General features: G+C 42.8%; 1 protein-coding gene and 1 long non-coding RNA gene across 2 annotated transcripts in view; one reads left to right on the top strand and one right to left on the bottom strand.

The window, feature by feature from the left end:
- Positions 1-16,582, top strand: part of SERPINI2 (serpin family I member 2) — a 64,158-nt gene that overhangs the window by 21,106 nt on the left and 26,470 nt on the right. Inside the window, exons 3-5 of the mRNA XM_056565103.1 lie at positions 6,996-7,190; positions 9,175-9,367; positions 12,155-12,252. Coding sequence (XP_056421078.1) covers positions 6,996-7,190; positions 9,175-9,367; positions 12,155-12,252 — 486 coding nt within the window. The remainder of the gene's footprint in view (positions 1-6,995; positions 7,191-9,174; positions 9,368-12,154; positions 12,253-16,582) is intronic.
- LOC130361738 (uncharacterized) overlaps positions 12,118-16,582 on the bottom strand; it is a 45,072-nt gene continuing 40,607 nt past the window's right edge. The window contains exon 3 of the long non-coding RNA XR_008891130.1: positions 12,118-12,313. This is a non-coding gene — a long non-coding RNA (uncharacterized LOC130361738). The remainder of the gene's footprint in view (positions 12,314-16,582) is intronic.

Below are 16,582 nucleotides of genomic sequence, written 5' to 3'. Positions count from 1 at the left end.
GGGTCACCGGGATGCTGAATTTATTAACAAATGACTCCAAAATAAAATTTCCTGAGGCACCGGAGTCCAAGCAGGCCACGGCTGAGAGGGAGGAGCTGGCTGAAGAAGAAATCCGCACGGGTACCGTGAGACGTGGAGGAGCAGACTTGGAACCAAGAGACGCCACACCCACGTGAGCTGGGTGCGTGCGTGCGTTTCCCAGGCGTGGAGGGCGGATAGGGCAATCCACCAAGAAATGCTCGGTACTGGCACAGTAAAGACAGAGATTTTCTTCCCTGCGGCGATTCCTCTCTTCCTGGGTCAGGCGAGACTTATCCACTTGCATGGCCTCCTCGGCGGGAGGCCCAGGCGTAGATTGCAACGGATACTGTGGGAGAGGTGCCCAGAGATCTAAGTCTTTTTCCTGGCGGAGCTCTTGGTGTCGCTCAGAAAAACGCATGTCAATGCGGGTAGCTAGATGGATGAGTTCTTGCAGATTGGCAGGAATCTCTCGTGCGGCCAGCACATCCTTGATGCGACTGGATAGGCCTTTTTTAAAGGTCGCGCAGAGAGCCTCGTTATTCCAGGATAGTTCTGAAGCAAGAGTACGGAATTGTACGGCATACTCGCCAACGGAAGAATTACCCTGGACCAGGTTCAACAGGGCAGTCTCGGCAGAAGAAGCTCGGGCTGGTTCCTCGAAGACACTCCGGAGTTCAGTGAAGAAGGCCTGGACTGTGGCTGTGGCAGGATCATTGCGGTCCCAGAGCGGTGTGGCCCAAGACAAGGCCTTTCCTGAGAGAAGGCTTACTACGAACGCCACCTTAGACCGTTCTGAAGGAAACAAGTCCGACATCATCTCCATATGTAGGGAACACTGAGACAAAAATCCACGGCAGAGTCTGGAGTCCCCATTAAATTTGTCCGGCAGGGACAAGCGGAGGCTAGGAGCGGCCACTCGCTGCGGAGGAGGTGCAGGAGCTGGCGGAGGAGATGGTTGCTGCTGTAGCAGAGGCAGAAGTTGCTGTAACATGGCGGTCAACTGCGACAGCTGCTGTCCTTGTTGGGCAATCTGCTGCGATTGCTGAGCGACCACCGTGGGAAGATCAGCGAGACTTGGCAGCGGCACCTCAGCGGGATCCATGGCCGGATCTACTGTCACGATTCCGGCTGGCAGGTAGTGGATCCTCTGTGTCAGCGAGGGATTGGCGTGGACCGTGCTAGTGGACCGGTTCTAAGAGGCTACTGGTTTTCACCAGAGCCCGCCGCAAAGCGGGATGGTCTTGCTGCGGCAGTAGCAACCAGGTCGTATCCACTAGCAACGGCTCTACCTCGCTGACTGCTGAGAAGGCGTGGGACAGAAGGACTAGGCAGAGGCAAGGTCAGACGTAGCAGAAGGTCGGGGGCAGGCGGCAAGGTTCGTAGTCAGGAAGGGTAGCAGAAGATCAGGTACACAGGCTTTGGACAACACTAAACGCTTTCACTGGCACAAGGCAACAAGATCCGGCAAGGGAGTGCAAGGGAGGAGACTAGATATATCCAGGGAACAGGTGGGAACCAATTAAGCTAATTGGGCCAGGCACCAATCATTGGTGCACTGGCCCTTTAAGTCTCAGAGAGCTGGCGCGCGCGCGCCCTAGAGAGCGGAGCCGCGCGCGCCAGCACAAGACAGCAGGGGACCGGGACGGGTAAGTGACCTGGGATGCGATTCGCGAGCGGGCGCGTCCCGCTGTGCGAATCGCATCCCCAACGGCCATGACAGTGCGGCGCTCCCGGTCAGCGGGACCGACCGGAGCGCTGCAGGGAGAAAGACGCCGTGAGCGCTCCGGGGAGGAGCGGGGACCCGGAGCGCGAGGCGTAACAGTATCCATATGATGACAGAATGAGTATTTCTTTCAGTGATAATTGTCCTGGGGCAACCCCTGCTGCAGCCAATCCACATTGGGGGAGGTAATGCGTTTTTTTACCAGTACATCCCGTAGATTTCTTGTTCTGCGGAACGAGATCAGAGGGAGTTGGGAAGTCAATTCTAACAGATCCCTGTCGGTTTGTAAGAGGTGCCAGTTTTTATGAATGCTCTGTTTTATTACATCTGCCACGGGATTAAATTCAAATGAAAAAATTGCTTGTTTGCCTGAAGTTTGATTCTTATTGCGTTTTCTGGCCCCAAAAATTAACTGTCGACGATCCTGGATTCTATCCCTATGAAAGGCCTGTTGGATTGAGGAGTCCGGATATCCTCTCTCCCTCAATTTGTTCATCAGGATACAAGATTGCTCAATAAAAGTACCGTAATCCGAGTTGTTCCTACGTAGCCTCAAGAACTGACTGTATGGCCATACAGTCAGTTCTTGAGGGTACGTAGGAACAACTCAGATCCCCAAAGATCCTTCCACTCTGAAAGGAAGTACTGTGCAACAGCATCACTAAGCGTATAGCTACCCCTACACTAGGCTTTTCCAGACCCAATGCTAGTCCCTGCATTTGCTCCTTTATCTCTCAGTCCAGAAGATTCTTATTCCTTTTTGTCTGCTATAGCAATTCAAAATGGCGGCACATTTTGCAGTTCTTAAAATAAAAAAGTTAACACATATATGCAGTTTATACACATATATTTACATAAATACTTAAATACACAGGTACAGTGGGGATCAAAAGTTTGGGCACCCAAGGTAAAAATTTGTATTAATGTGCATAAAGAAGCCAAGGAAAGATGGAAACGTTTGGGCACCCTGCAGAATTTATAGCATGCACTGCCCCCTTTGCAAAGCCGAGACCTGCCAGTGTCATGGATTGTTCTCAATCATCATCTGGGAAGACCATGTGATGTCAATCTCAAAGGTTTTAAATGCCCAGACTCATCTGACCTTGCCCCAACAATCAGCACCATGGGTTCTTCTAAGCAGTTGTCTAGAAATCTGAAACTGAAAATAGTTGACGCTCACAAAGCTGGAGAAGGCTATAAGAAGATGGCAAAACAGTACATTAACTCTGCAGGGAGCCCAAACTTTTGCAGATGCCATTTTTTTGTTTTGTTATTTTGAAAGTGTAAATGATGGAAATTATGGAAATAAAATCTAACTTTTGTTGACATATTATAAGAATGTCTAATCTGTAATTTGATGCCTTTTGGAGATTTTTTTTCCATCTTTCCTTGGCTTCTTTATGCAAATTAATACAATTTTTTTTTACCTGGGGTGCCCAAACTTTTGATCCCCACTGTAATATCCAGCCAGGGAGAATGTACAGTTTATCACCCTAACAAATGTGTAATAATGAACTGTATTAATAGCAATTCTGCACGCTACAGTCCCCTGTTCTGTTGAGGAGTCTTTAGGCAAAAGACAAGAGATATGAACTTCCACATAATGTATCTGAGGTTTTCTGATATTGACATGATAGTACTATAGTGATATCTTTGCAGATCCTAAGAAATACTTAAAAGTCACTTTCATATTGTGTATTTCCATCACCAATATTGATGTCATATACACAGGATATGTCATGAACAATAGGACCCTAACCTACTAAAAGAAGATGGGTTCTTTAACTTCTTTTCGCCAATTCAATCCAGTCTCCATAGAAATCAATGAAGTGGTGGCAATGCTTGCACACATCCCTCTACATTGAGGTCTCCAGCTATGGTCAAAGAAAGTCAAGCACTGCTTGGCCTTCTGCATTCATTTTTATTGGGAATAGGGGTCCCTGGCTCTCTTTTATTTATAGATGAAGGTTCCCGAGGTGGGAAGAACCTACAAAAATGACATATCCTGTAGATATGTCCTAAATGTAATAATTGACATACCCCCCTATAGGAAATGTAATTTTACCTGAAGACTTATCTATAGGCCATTTATCATATCACATGCAGCAACAGCACAAGTCACATCTGTTCAGTTGTGTTTTCTTTCACATTAGGTCATAGGGAAATATCCTGGCAACCAAGTGGCTGACTGCATCAATGGTCAATAAGATAAACTGTGTCCACATGTTCTCTTCTCACAGTTGTATTCCGGGAAGGTTTGCTTTGCTATTTTGAAATCCTCTATCTCTGTAATGCTCAATATACATCGGATGGTACATATATTGTACACTGTGATAAAGAGAGATACCTTATGTAATTCTAGGCATGATTGTTAACATGTAAACATCTAGCAATGTCCATACATTAGTTCAACAATCTATGAATAGGCAAAGAAATTTAAATTTCTAAAAGGGATCCATTAGCAGGTCTACTTCCCTATTCGTATTTGCTCAATACACAGTAACAAAGCATTATGTCTACATTGCACTCTCTCTTGCCCTGCAGAGACATGCTGGGAGCATTGTAAATGGGCACTCAGATATAGATGGCCTGTATCTTGTTGATTGTCTATTAGATCCGATCAATACTGGGCAGCCACTCAAGAAGGAGCAATATGCTCAAAACCTACTGCTCTCTCCTGGGAGGATGGGGTTCTGCAATGCTCTATATTTAAAGAAAGTAAAATAGTAGGTGAGTAAGTAAGGGAAATGCTGACAGCACTGTTTAACATAGCAACTCTATTAAAATGGTTTGACCTAGAAGAATATGACGTTATTCTTCTTAAAGTTGTGTTTTCTTTCTGGTCTTTTTGTTTAAAGTTGACATTGCTTTTGTTATGTCCATCTATATTCTGTTTGTTGGAAGGTTATCGATCTTTGTCAAAGGACAGTAGCTCTACACAAGTGGGTTTCACAGAAATAGAGAATGTAACAGGAACAAAAGAAACAACATCCACTGTTTTCCCATTTCTTTGTTTACTGTCAGTCCATGTATTCATCAATGACTTCCATGACACTATTTGTCCCTCTTCTGTCCATGTCAAAACTAAAACCACATTCTTAAACCTTAAAGAGGACCTGTCACCACTCCTTTCGTGTCTGTTTTAGTAGATACTTATTTTCCACATTACAAAATTTAAAGCATCTTTACTTATTTGTCTACTTTATGCTGCTCTTCTGTTATTTCTAGTAGTAGTTTATCAATAAATTGATAACTGGGTGTTACTAGTTAGGGGTGTGTCCCTACATTGTCCAATCACTGTCTGGCATTGTCCAATCACTTTTGGCAATGCCAGATTGTTTAAGTAAAACCTATATGATGAGGGGAATCTTAACACACAGTTGTCCCTTTCATAATAATTTGATATATATATTCAGCAGGAACAGCACAACTTTTAATAAAAGATGTGGTGAATGTAAGTAATATGTTTTGGCTGTAAAAAAAACAAGTAGAAAACCCAAAGATAAAAGAATTTCCAGCTCAATGAAAACTGCTAACAATGGTACAAAATAACCAGGAGTAATATTCCCCTTATCAATTCCATTCTTTACTGGTCTTTGTTTACTAGGTACCAAAGGTTACATGGCATGACGACTTGTGATAGGTAAAAGGTGACACTGACACCACCAAAGTCATCATGGCACCAGTGATTGGCTGCAGTGGTCACATGTGACATGCACGGACCATGCAACATAAGTGAGCTAAATAAGCAGAGACTGTTGCAGACAGGGAAATGGAAAGAATTGGTGTGAAAGTGAATTGGAAGGGGTTGTTTTATCCCAAAAATATGCTTAGGATTTCAGTAAACATTTGGGTCATGGATGTATATTTTTAAGATGCATCTTTTAAAAGAATATTTCCTCAAAAATTAAAAAGAAAAATACAAATGTCAGGATCCGGACTGGTATGCAGGGAGGACACAGGTGGTGGATCCTCTGTGTCAGTGAGGTGATGGCGTGGGCCGTACCAGGGGAACGGAATCTAAGAGGTTACTGGTTTTTACCAGAGCCCGCCGCAAAGCGGGATGGACTTGCTGCGGCAGGTAACCCTCAGGTCGTTCCACCCAATAGCGACTCAACCTCACTGACTGCTGAGTCAGGCGCGGTACACAAGGATTAGGCAAAGGCAAGGTCAGACGTAGCAGAAGGTCGGGACAGGCGGCAACGGTTCGTAGTCAAGGGCAATGGCAAAGGTCTGGATACACAGGCAATGGACACACGGGAACACTTTCACTGGCACAAGGCAACAAGATCCGGCAGGGACAGGAAGGGGAAGTGGACTTTTATAATGTAGGGAGTGCTTGGAACTAATTGGGCCAGGCACCAATCAATGGTGCACTGGCCCTTTAAATCTGAGAGACCCGGCGCGCGCGCGCCCTAGAGAGCGGGGCCACGCGCGCCGGGACTGAGCAGGAGGACGGGGCAGGTGAGAAACAAGATGAGCGCTGCATGCAGAGGAACGCCGTGAGCGCTCCGGGGAGGCAGCGGGACCCAGAGCGATCGGCGTGACAAGTTTGTTAAAATATTTAGTCTTTTTTTTTTTAACTGCATTCAAGAGAACAGAACAACTTTGCAAAAACCTTACATCCCCACTACAGATAATAAGTACAAGCATTTGTAAACATGAAGAGCCTGCAGTGCTCACAAAAGCCCTGTGGCCCCTTCAAGTAGCTAATCGGTGCGGATGCCAGGAGTTGGCCAGCACTAAGAATAAGACATCAATTTTTAAAAGGGTGAATAACGCATATTTGAAACATAATTTTTTATAAAATTTACTGGATAAAAAAATAAGTCTAACAATAATTTTTTGTTCTTAGAAACAAATAAAACATTTATAAATAGTATATTAACATTAATATTTTATGTTATTCTTACAAATATTTACCATGTTACTCAGTATAATTACATGAATTGGTTAAATATGACAGTCACTGAGGATTATGGGTAAATGTTTACTATGTCGAAGCTATCAAGTAATTCAATTTCCTAACTGGATACTGGTAAATGCAGGAAATGTCAGCAAAAAAGAAATACAAGACAGACACATCCAAACTATGTAATTCCTTTTCTTCACATAAAAGCCACAAGCTTATAAAAGCCTTGTCAGTTCAGAAAAAAAAAACTTAAATAGAGAAGGGATTATATCAAGGCCACCTCTCCCCTCCAAATACATCTATTTTTTTACATCTATTTTTTTATCATTCTTTGTACAGGAAAAATCCGGAACATGTTTTCAAGTGGAGACATTGGACCTCTCACAAGACTTATTTTGGTCACTGCTATTTATTTCAAAGGAGAATGGGAACATAAGTTTAGTCCAGATGCGACTCATCCAAAAGACTTTACAATGAAAAGGGGCATTACTACCAAGATCCCAATGATGAACCTTAATTTAGCAACAAAGCTTGGTAACCCCCTTTGTGTTTCTACTGTATTCATTGTGTTCTGTCATTTTATGATCTTCTTAGTTTTTATAAAATCATTTTTGATAGAAACTAAAGCATTGTGTGACTACACATAGATTCTTACTAATAATGTTCAAATCGTAAAATAAATCCTTTAATCACCATTATTACAGGAGGCTATCTTTCTTCCCCATTGGTATTTCTGCAGTAACAAATACGGTAGTTGTATGGATGTGTTGTCATGCTAGATACCTCACATCTTTATTCTATAGAATTGTATGGGGTGACAGTGTGCATGTTGATAAAAATGTTCCAGATAGTTGATATGTTGGTATGAAGGAAAGAAGTGGTCTTGCATAATAGACATTGGTTGAGGTCCCAGCAGTTCAGATCCTAGTGATTGTAATATTAAATGGGGGAACATACCTTTAAAAACATATCATATCCATGTCACATATCCATGTATACATTTTTGGGCAGGTATGCAAATATTCAGCAACGAAAGAATGCTTTAAAAAATTGAAGTGTTAGTTTATCAGTTTTTAACTAACAAAATTCAAAGTGAATGAACAGAAACTAACTCTACATCAAAATAATATTTGGTGTGACCATTGTTTGTCTTCAAAACAGCATCGATTCTTCTAGTTCAGGGATTTTGTAGAATTATAGTCAAGTGTATGATTAACCAAACATACCAAACAGGTGATAATGGCTGTTATGCTCTGTGTTTGTGACCTTATGCCACAATAAACTTAAGAAGCATTTGGACATCTGGTGCCGGACATTCCTTTCTTGTGAAACAGGTGATAATTATCAACAATTTTACATATAGGTTGAAGAACAGACATTAAATGAAACAGAAACAGCTGTGTAAGAGGCTTAAAAATGGGCGAGAAACAGCCAAACTCTGCTACAAAGGTGTAGTTGTGGAAGACAGTGTCATGCTGCAGGGGATACACCATGGCTTGGTTTGTTAGCCAAAGTGATGGAGCGGGTTGAATAAACAGTGCCTGCAGGCAACCGTGAAGCATGATGAAGATTCCTTGCAAGTTTGGGGCTGCATTTTAGCAAATGGTGTTGGGCATTTTCAGGATTAATAGTATTATCAGTATAGAGAAATACAAGCAGAAACTTACCCATCATGCAATACCATCAGATCAGAGAGACATCTGATTGGCTAAAAATGTATTCAGAAGAAGGATAACAACACCACTCATACAGCCAATGAAAAAACGTTTAACATTTTTATTTTTTGAAAGCATTCCTTCTTTGCCGAACCTATCCCACACAAACTTTTGCACAGTACTGTATGTATGTAGGAATATCTAAGGTTTTGCTTCAATCAAAATCCTCTGTATGATTGTAGTTTAAAGAAAAAAAAATGGATGACAAATGCATTGCACCCCAAACTACTAATGCCCATTTGATTCGCTCCTATCATATGTATCCTATGATATGTAAAAATAGATATATCCATGGATATGGGATAACTATTTGAGATGGGAATACCACTTTAAGTAATAAATATGTAAAACACGTAATATTTGCTGTCATATAATAGTATCAGAATGACTCTTCATATATACTTGTTTGAGAAACCCAATATGATATGCATGATGCTTATTGACCTTTTTTTTTCTTCTAAATTAAAAACCTACTGGCATAGTTGGTGCCTATCACAGATGATACTTTAGAATCTTTATTAAAATAGAAAATGTACCATGTATTTGGTTTGTGGTGGTTTCTGGGTCAGTAGCAATTCTTACAAATACAGAATGCCATATTTCCATATTCTCCACTATAAGACTTGAAAACTTCTGAAAAACACCCTAAACATGTGTTACTTTAAAAAAAATGCTGCTGTTTGAATAACCATTTTTCATGCCTTGTAAAATGCCAGAAAAGAGGTGCAGGCCCAATAGCAGTATGCTTTTGCGCATCTCACGATTCTGTCTATTTATTGTTCCTTATTTCCGTTTGCTTCTAGGATATTTTTCAGAGAATGATCTTAAATATAAAGTACTAGAACTTCCCTACAAAGGGGGCAAACTCAGTTTATTAATAGCTCTTCCTGACGAAAATTTAGACATAGAAAACTTGGAGAAAGTGTTGACAGCTCCAACACTAAAAGACTGGGACATCAACATGAAGGAAGAAATGGTTGAAATCAGCCTGCCAAGGTAGGTTTAATATTTTACATGAAAGGTGCAAAGAACAGTAGAGAGTGTTTCCTTCCGCATTGATGGAAATGTCAGGTGTCTGATAGATATATTTGTTTACGCATTTGCATGTCATGGACAGTGTTGCTAGCCATTTGAACAAAGACTATATCTACAGAACCAAATGCAAAAAAACACAAATAAAATATTAATTTGTTTGTTTACCACAACATTCCATTCCATCTAAGAGTTTTATCTTAAAAGAACTAACACTGTACACACAGGCCCACTGTCTTTTGTGTCTAAAAAGGGGCAAAAAAGGAGCAAGCAGAGTTTTTAGCGCCTTTTTTTGCCCCTTTTTGTTTACAAAAACTGCTGATTTTGAGTTGCAATCCACTGATTTTGGCAATACACATGATATGGAAGGGTTTTATGAACTGCGCCTTTTTGTGAAAAGGAGCAAAAAAGGCGCAAAGCCACTGAAAAGTCTATAAAACTACACCTGCCCAGACTTAGCTTAGCTTTTTGGTGTATGTGAAGAGAGAAATTTCTGAAAATGTGACCTGCACAAAATGTATCATATGCTCTTTGACCATTTAATAAATTTGGTGCTTTTACACATTACCAGCGCACAAAAAAAAGTGTCAAAAAAATGCTTCACTTGCACTGCAATGATAAATGTGGGCCACAATACATCTCAGCACTGTACACACAATACATCCCTTTTGTACACATGATCTAATTTTATTCATAATATAACATAGACCCACATAGACAGAGGCCAATTCAATGTATCTTTCAGTATATTTCTGGAGTTTGGTAGGTACAGTAACTAGATCATTATGAAGAAATGCATATAAGCAGAAGGAGAACATACAAACCACATGCTGATGTTGCCTTAAAGGGGTACTCCACCCCTAGACATCTTATCCCCTATACAAAGGATATACAGTGGGGACCCCCGTGATCTCAGCTGCGGCAAACCCAGACATCCGATGCACGTAGCGAACTTTGCTCCATGTCGGATGACTGGTGATGGGGGGCGGAGACTCGTGACGTCTGTGTCATGCCCCACTTTTGACGTCACGACCACGCCCCCTCAATGCAAGTCTACGGCCATCACGCCCCCTCCCATAGACTCGCATTGAAGGGGTGTGGCTATGGCGGGGCACGGCCATTACATCACGAGCCTCCGGCGCTGAACCTAATGCTCTAAACGAACGCCGGGTGCAATAGGAAGATCGCGGGGGTCCCCAGAGTCGGGACCCCCTGCGATCAAACATCTTATCCCCTATCCAAAGGAGTTAAGATGTCTAGGGGCAGAGTACCCCTTTCACTTGCAACAAACCAAAGGATTATTTGGCTGAATGCTATCTCTCCAGATCTCTCCATATATATGAACATTTGGAATCTTAAAGTAGGGAAAAAAAACAAAGCACTCATCGCTGGATGTGCTGAAAATAAAGGATGGTGGAAGCACTTAGCTGTGCCAAATGGTCATTGCCTCTGTACACCCCTCCATCTGTCTGTCTATGTCTCCCTTGCTCAAGTCTAGTTGATCCATATGGAAAAAAGAATTACTAAGTGGGACTTCTACTGCATATATGCCTGAGCACCCTAGGCTGACTTTGTGGACGTGTGTATTAGTTGGCCGTGGTGTTTGTTGCTGTGCCAGGAGCATGGTTCTTTGTGTACGCGGCTGGACACAACATTCCCAATAGAAAGAGGAGGGTTAAACCAGTGCCAGAATCCTTTGATGAAATAAAGACAAAAAAGACAACCGGGAGGCAGCGCATCGTGTATTACCCTTGGCAGGTGAGGGAACCAAAAAGTATGCTGAATGTACACCCAGGACTTAAGTCAGGGTTAGCTGCTCACCTTAAAGTAGAAGAATTGCGCATATCACCCCTTGATTGGGGTACCAGATAGAGTTGGATGAGCTGCCGAGCCTGATGGTCACAGAAGCATGTCAACGCCCTGTAGAAACTGGAATACTTGTGAGAAAAAAGACCAATGGATCCAGGCGCTGCTCTATCCAGGTATACACAGGATGCAGGTAAGTGTTCTTAATCAAGCAATTTTATTGAACACAAAACAACAAAAGGATCATGACGCGTTTCGGGGTAAATTCCCCTTCCTTCTGAGGAAGGGGAATTTACCCCGAAACGCGTCATGATCCTTTTGTTGTTTTGTGTTCAATAAAATTGCTTGATTAAGAACACTTACCTGCATCCTGTGTATACCTGGATAGAGAAGCGCCTGGATCCATTGGTCTTTTTTCTCACAAGTATTCCAGAATCCTTTGATGACTGGCATATCTTTTTGAGAAGATCAGACAGTCGAAATCCAAAATGCCATTATCCTTTTCTCCTATCCCACATTGTTTATCTGGTAGGAGACAGCCAGTCCCCCTAAATTCAGTTGCTGTGGCTGACTTTCTCTAATGTGTAAGTGGGCCAAACTTGTTAACAGTCACAATGCTGACAGCTTAGCAGAGATCCAATAATGCAATACTTTCTACAGAACTGGATTCTAGGAATACAAATTTACAGCACAAGCTTTGTTCAGGCAGCCGCACTGAGAAGACTGCAGCTAGGGATGAAATAGGTTTTATATACAGTGAATGCAAGATAGGTATTTTAATGTAACTGCAAAGTTGCTGAGGATTTTATGCAGATTACGTGTATATCTATATATGAATAATGTTCAGAGGTAAGCCCACATTTTCAGATGCGACACTGATAGGAATTTGACAAGAAAAGTGATGATCTCATGCCAATGTATTGTAAATTTTTCTGCCCTTTACAGGTTTAAAATAGAACATAAAGTTGATTTAAAGCAATCTCTGCTTCATCTGAATGTAACTGATGTCTTCCATCCAGCCTGCGATCTTTCAGGAATTACAGGTGCCGTCAACACCTTTATCAATTCTGCTGCAGTACTTATAAATAATCAGAGATCTGCATCCTGCAATTACACATAACATTTAGTAAATACAGTATATTAAAAAAGGTTAAATGGCTGCAGAGAAAATCCAGAGAAAAACAGGATACAATGACAGCATGCTTCTTGTAGCAGATGGTATGTGCACCAATATGAGTAAAAATCATATTATTGAGTTCCAGTTTTTTTTTCTATTTTTTTTTTTTTTTACCAGATACTAACATAGACACTTAAAACACCTAAAGTGTACTTGTCATTAAATGACAAAGTTTTGATCAGTTAGGGTGTGGTGTTTAGATGCCTCCCACCTCCTGATCACTGGAACCAGCAGGGAGAAGCGTGTGGCTAAGCTTTTATTTCCCTGTTATGCAGAAGACAGTCCTCCGTAGACTTTCTATGCCATGAGGACAGTGCAGGGAGAACTTAGTGTGCATTTTCCCTGCCATTTCTAGTGATCGGTGGGTGTCTGCACACCCAGAACCCAAGCAATCACAACTTTTTTAGAACATTTTTTTTTTTTTTTTTATAATGACAGTTCCCATTTAAAGCGTCTGCAAGCATCTGGTAGGAGGGAATATAAGTAGAAGGCAGTACATCTGGATTCAAACAACTTCAAGGGATATTCTAGAGAAATTTTTTTTACAATTTTTTAACCCATTTAAGACGAGGTTCATTTTCACCATAAGGACGCAGCCCTTTTTTTGCAAATCTGACCACTGTCACTTTAAGCATTAATAACTCTGGGAGGCTTTTACTTTTCATTCTGATTCCGAGATAGTTTTTCCGTGACATATACTACTTTATGTTAGTGGTAAATTTTCGTCGATACTTCATTTCTTGGTGAAAAATAAAAAAATGTTATGAAAATGTAGAAAATTTTGCACTTTTTCAACTTTTAAACTCTCTGCTTATGTTACGCCGAGCGCTCCGGGTCCCTGTTCCTCCCCGGAGGGCTCGCGGCGTTCCTCTCTTTGCAGCGCCCCGGTCAGACCCGCTGACCGGGAGCGCTGCACTGACACTGCCGGCGGGGATGTGATTCGCATAGCGGGACGCGCCCGCTCGCGAATCGCATCCCAAGTCTCTCACCTGTCCCGGTCCCCGGCTGTCTCATCCTGGCGCGCGCGGCTCCGCTCCTTAGGGCGCGCGCGCCAGCTCTCTAAGATTTAAAGGGCCAGTGCACCAATGATTGGTGCCTGGCCCAATCTGCCTAATTAGCCTCCACCTGCTCCCTGTCTATTTAACCTCACTTCCCCTTCACTTCCTTGCTGTTGTTGCCTTTGTGCCAGAGAAAGCGTTTACAGTGTTTGCCTTACCAGTGTACCTGACCTCTTGCTATTTCTATTGACTACGAACCTTGCCGCCTGCCCCGACCTTCTGCTACGTCTGACCTTGCCTCTGCCTAGTCCTTCTGTCCCATGCCTTCTCAGCAGTCAGCGAGGTTGATCCGTTGCCGGTGGATACGACCTGGTTGCTACCGCCGCAGCAAGACCATCCCGCTTTGCGGCGAGCTCTGGTGAATACCAGTAGCAACCTAGAACCGGTCCACTGATAATGGACATCCCAAATAAATTATGTATTGACTCACATATACAATATGTCTATTTTATGTTTGCATCATAAAGTTGACATGTTTTTACTTTTGGAAGACATCAGAGGGCTTCAAAGTTCAGCAGCAATTTTCGTATTTTTCGCAAAATTTTCTAAATCGGAATTTTTCAGGGACCAGTTCAGTTTTGAAGTGGATTTGAGGGGCCTTCATATTAGAAATACCCCAAAGATTATCCCATTTGAAAAACTGCACCCCTCAAAGTATTCAAAATGAAATTCAGTAAGTTTGTTAACTCTTTAGGTGTTTCACAGGAATAGCAGCAAAGTGAAGGAGGAAAATTCAAAATCTTCATTTTTTACACTCGCATGTTCTTGTAGACCCAGTTTTTTAATTTTTACAAGGGGTAAAAGGAGAGAAATCACCCTAAAATTTCTAACCCAATTTCTCTTGAGTAAGGAAATATCTCATGTGTATGTAAAGTGCTCTGTGGGTGCACTACAATGCTCAGAAGTGAAGGAGCGACAATGGGATTTTAGAGAGTGAGTTTTTCTGAAATGTTTTTTTTTTTTTTGGGGGGGGGGGGGGCATATCGCATTTAGGAAGCCCCTATGGTTCCAGAACAGAAAAAAAACACATGGCATACTATTTTGGAAACTACACCCCTCAAGGAACGTAACAATGGGTCCAGTGAGCTTTGACTACTTTTCGTTAAAGTTGGATGTGTAAATTAATTTTTTTTTTCACAAAAATGCTGGTTTTCCCCAAATTTTACATTTTTACAAGGGGTAATAGGAGAAAATGTCCCCCAAAATTTGTAACCCCATCTCTTCTGAGTATGGAAATACCCCATGTGTGGGCGTCAAGTGCACTGCAGGCGTGCTACAATGCTCAGAAGAGGAGTTACATTTGGCTTTTGGAAAGCAAATTTTGCTGAAATGGTTTTTGGGGGGCATGTCGCATTTAGGAAGTCCCTATGGTGCCAGGACAGCAAAAAAAAACAAAAAACATGCAGTGAGCATTTACACCCCACTGGCGTTTGACAGATCTTTGGAACAGTGGGCTGTGTAAATAAAAAAATTACATTTTTAATTTTCATGGACCACTGTTCCAAAAATCTGTCAGACGCCTGTGTGGCGTAAATGCTCACTGTACCCCTTTTTACATTACGTGAGGGGTGTAGTTTCCAAAATGGGGTTACACGTGAGGGGTGTAGTTTCCAAAATGGGGTTACATGTGGGGGGGGGGGGTCCATAGTTCTGGCACTATGGGGGCTTTGTAAACACACGTCTTCAATTCCTGACAAATTTTCTCTCAAAAAGCCCAATGGCGATCCTTCTCTTCTGAGCATTGAAGTTCACCCGCAGAGCACTTTACATCCACATATGGGGTATGTTCTTACTCAGAAGAAATGGGGTTACAAATTTGGGGGGCTTTTTTTTTCTCCTATTTTCCCTAATAAAATCTGACAGACCGTGCATGCTTGGAGTCGTACTTTTGCAACAGCTGGAGGCACACTGGTTAGAAATCCTTCAGTTAAGTTCTGTTACCTAACTTAGTATTTTCCAACCAGTGTGCCTCCAGCTGTTGCAAAACTACAACTCCCAGCATGTACTGATCGCATGCTGGGAGATGTGGTTATGCAACAGCTGGAGGTACGCAACTACAACTCCAGGCATGGCAAGACAGCCATTTGCTGTTCGTGCATGCTGGGAGTTGTAGTTTTGCAAGATTTAGAGGGCCACGGTTTAGAAACCATTGCACAGTGTTCTCGAAACTGTGGCCCTCCAGATGTTGAAAAACTACAAATCCCGGCATGCCCAGACAGCAAACTACTGTGTGGGCATGCTGGGAGTTGTAGTTTTGCAAGATCTAGAGGGCCACAGTTTAGAGACCACTGCACATTAATCTGTAAACTGTAGCCCTCCAGCTGTTGCAAAACTATAAATCCCAGCATGCCCACATAGCAAACATCTGTCTGGGCATGCTGGGAGTTGTAGTTTTGCAACATCTGGAGGGCTACAGTTTAGAGACCACGGTATAGTGGTCTCCAAACTGTAGCCCTCCATATGTTGCTAGGCAACACCTCACCGGCCTTCCGTAGTCAGCAGGATCACCGTACACCACACCAGGGAGAGGATCGCAGCCCACCACCGCCGGTAAGGGACCCCCCACCGCCGGTCACACCACAGTTCCCCCGTTCTGCCTGACTACCATGGGTGGGCAGAACGGGGCAAGCGAACTTTAACCCCCCCGCCCCGATCTATTGGACAATCGCTTCTGACCGACCAATAGCAGGGATAGGAGGGGTGGCACCCCTGCCACCTCACTTCTATCCCTTCAGGGGGATCCCCCTTATTTTGCGGGTCACCAGAGACTCGTATGACCCGGAATCGCCGCAGATCGCTGGTCTGATTTGACCGGCGATTTGCGGCAATCGCCGACATGGCCTCAGGACCCCACTCGATGATGTGCTGGGATGCCTGCTGAATGATTTCAGCAGGCATTCCGGTCCAGTCCCCGAAGGGCTAGACGGGGACGGGAATTCCCATGGGCGTACCTGTATGCCCTACGTCCTTAAGGAAAATTGGAACTTAGCTCTTTATAGAAAAAAAAAATAGACCAAAAAAAAAATGTATTCCAGTCCTTATTTGCTCCTGTTTGCCCTGGAGAAAGTTGTGTACCTTTTGTATATCCAACATAGCCCTCCCTACTCCACCTCTGTCCATGGTCAGAAACTGTTCAGA

Source organism: Hyla sarda, chromosome 3 (assembly GCF_029499605.1).
Source record: "Hyla sarda isolate aHylSar1 chromosome 3, aHylSar1.hap1, whole genome shotgun sequence".
NCBI lineage: Eukaryota > Metazoa > Chordata > Amphibia > Anura > Hylidae > Hyla > Hyla sarda.
Note: the sequence above shows the minus strand (reverse complement) of the source record. Positions and strands in the feature narration are given on the sequence as shown.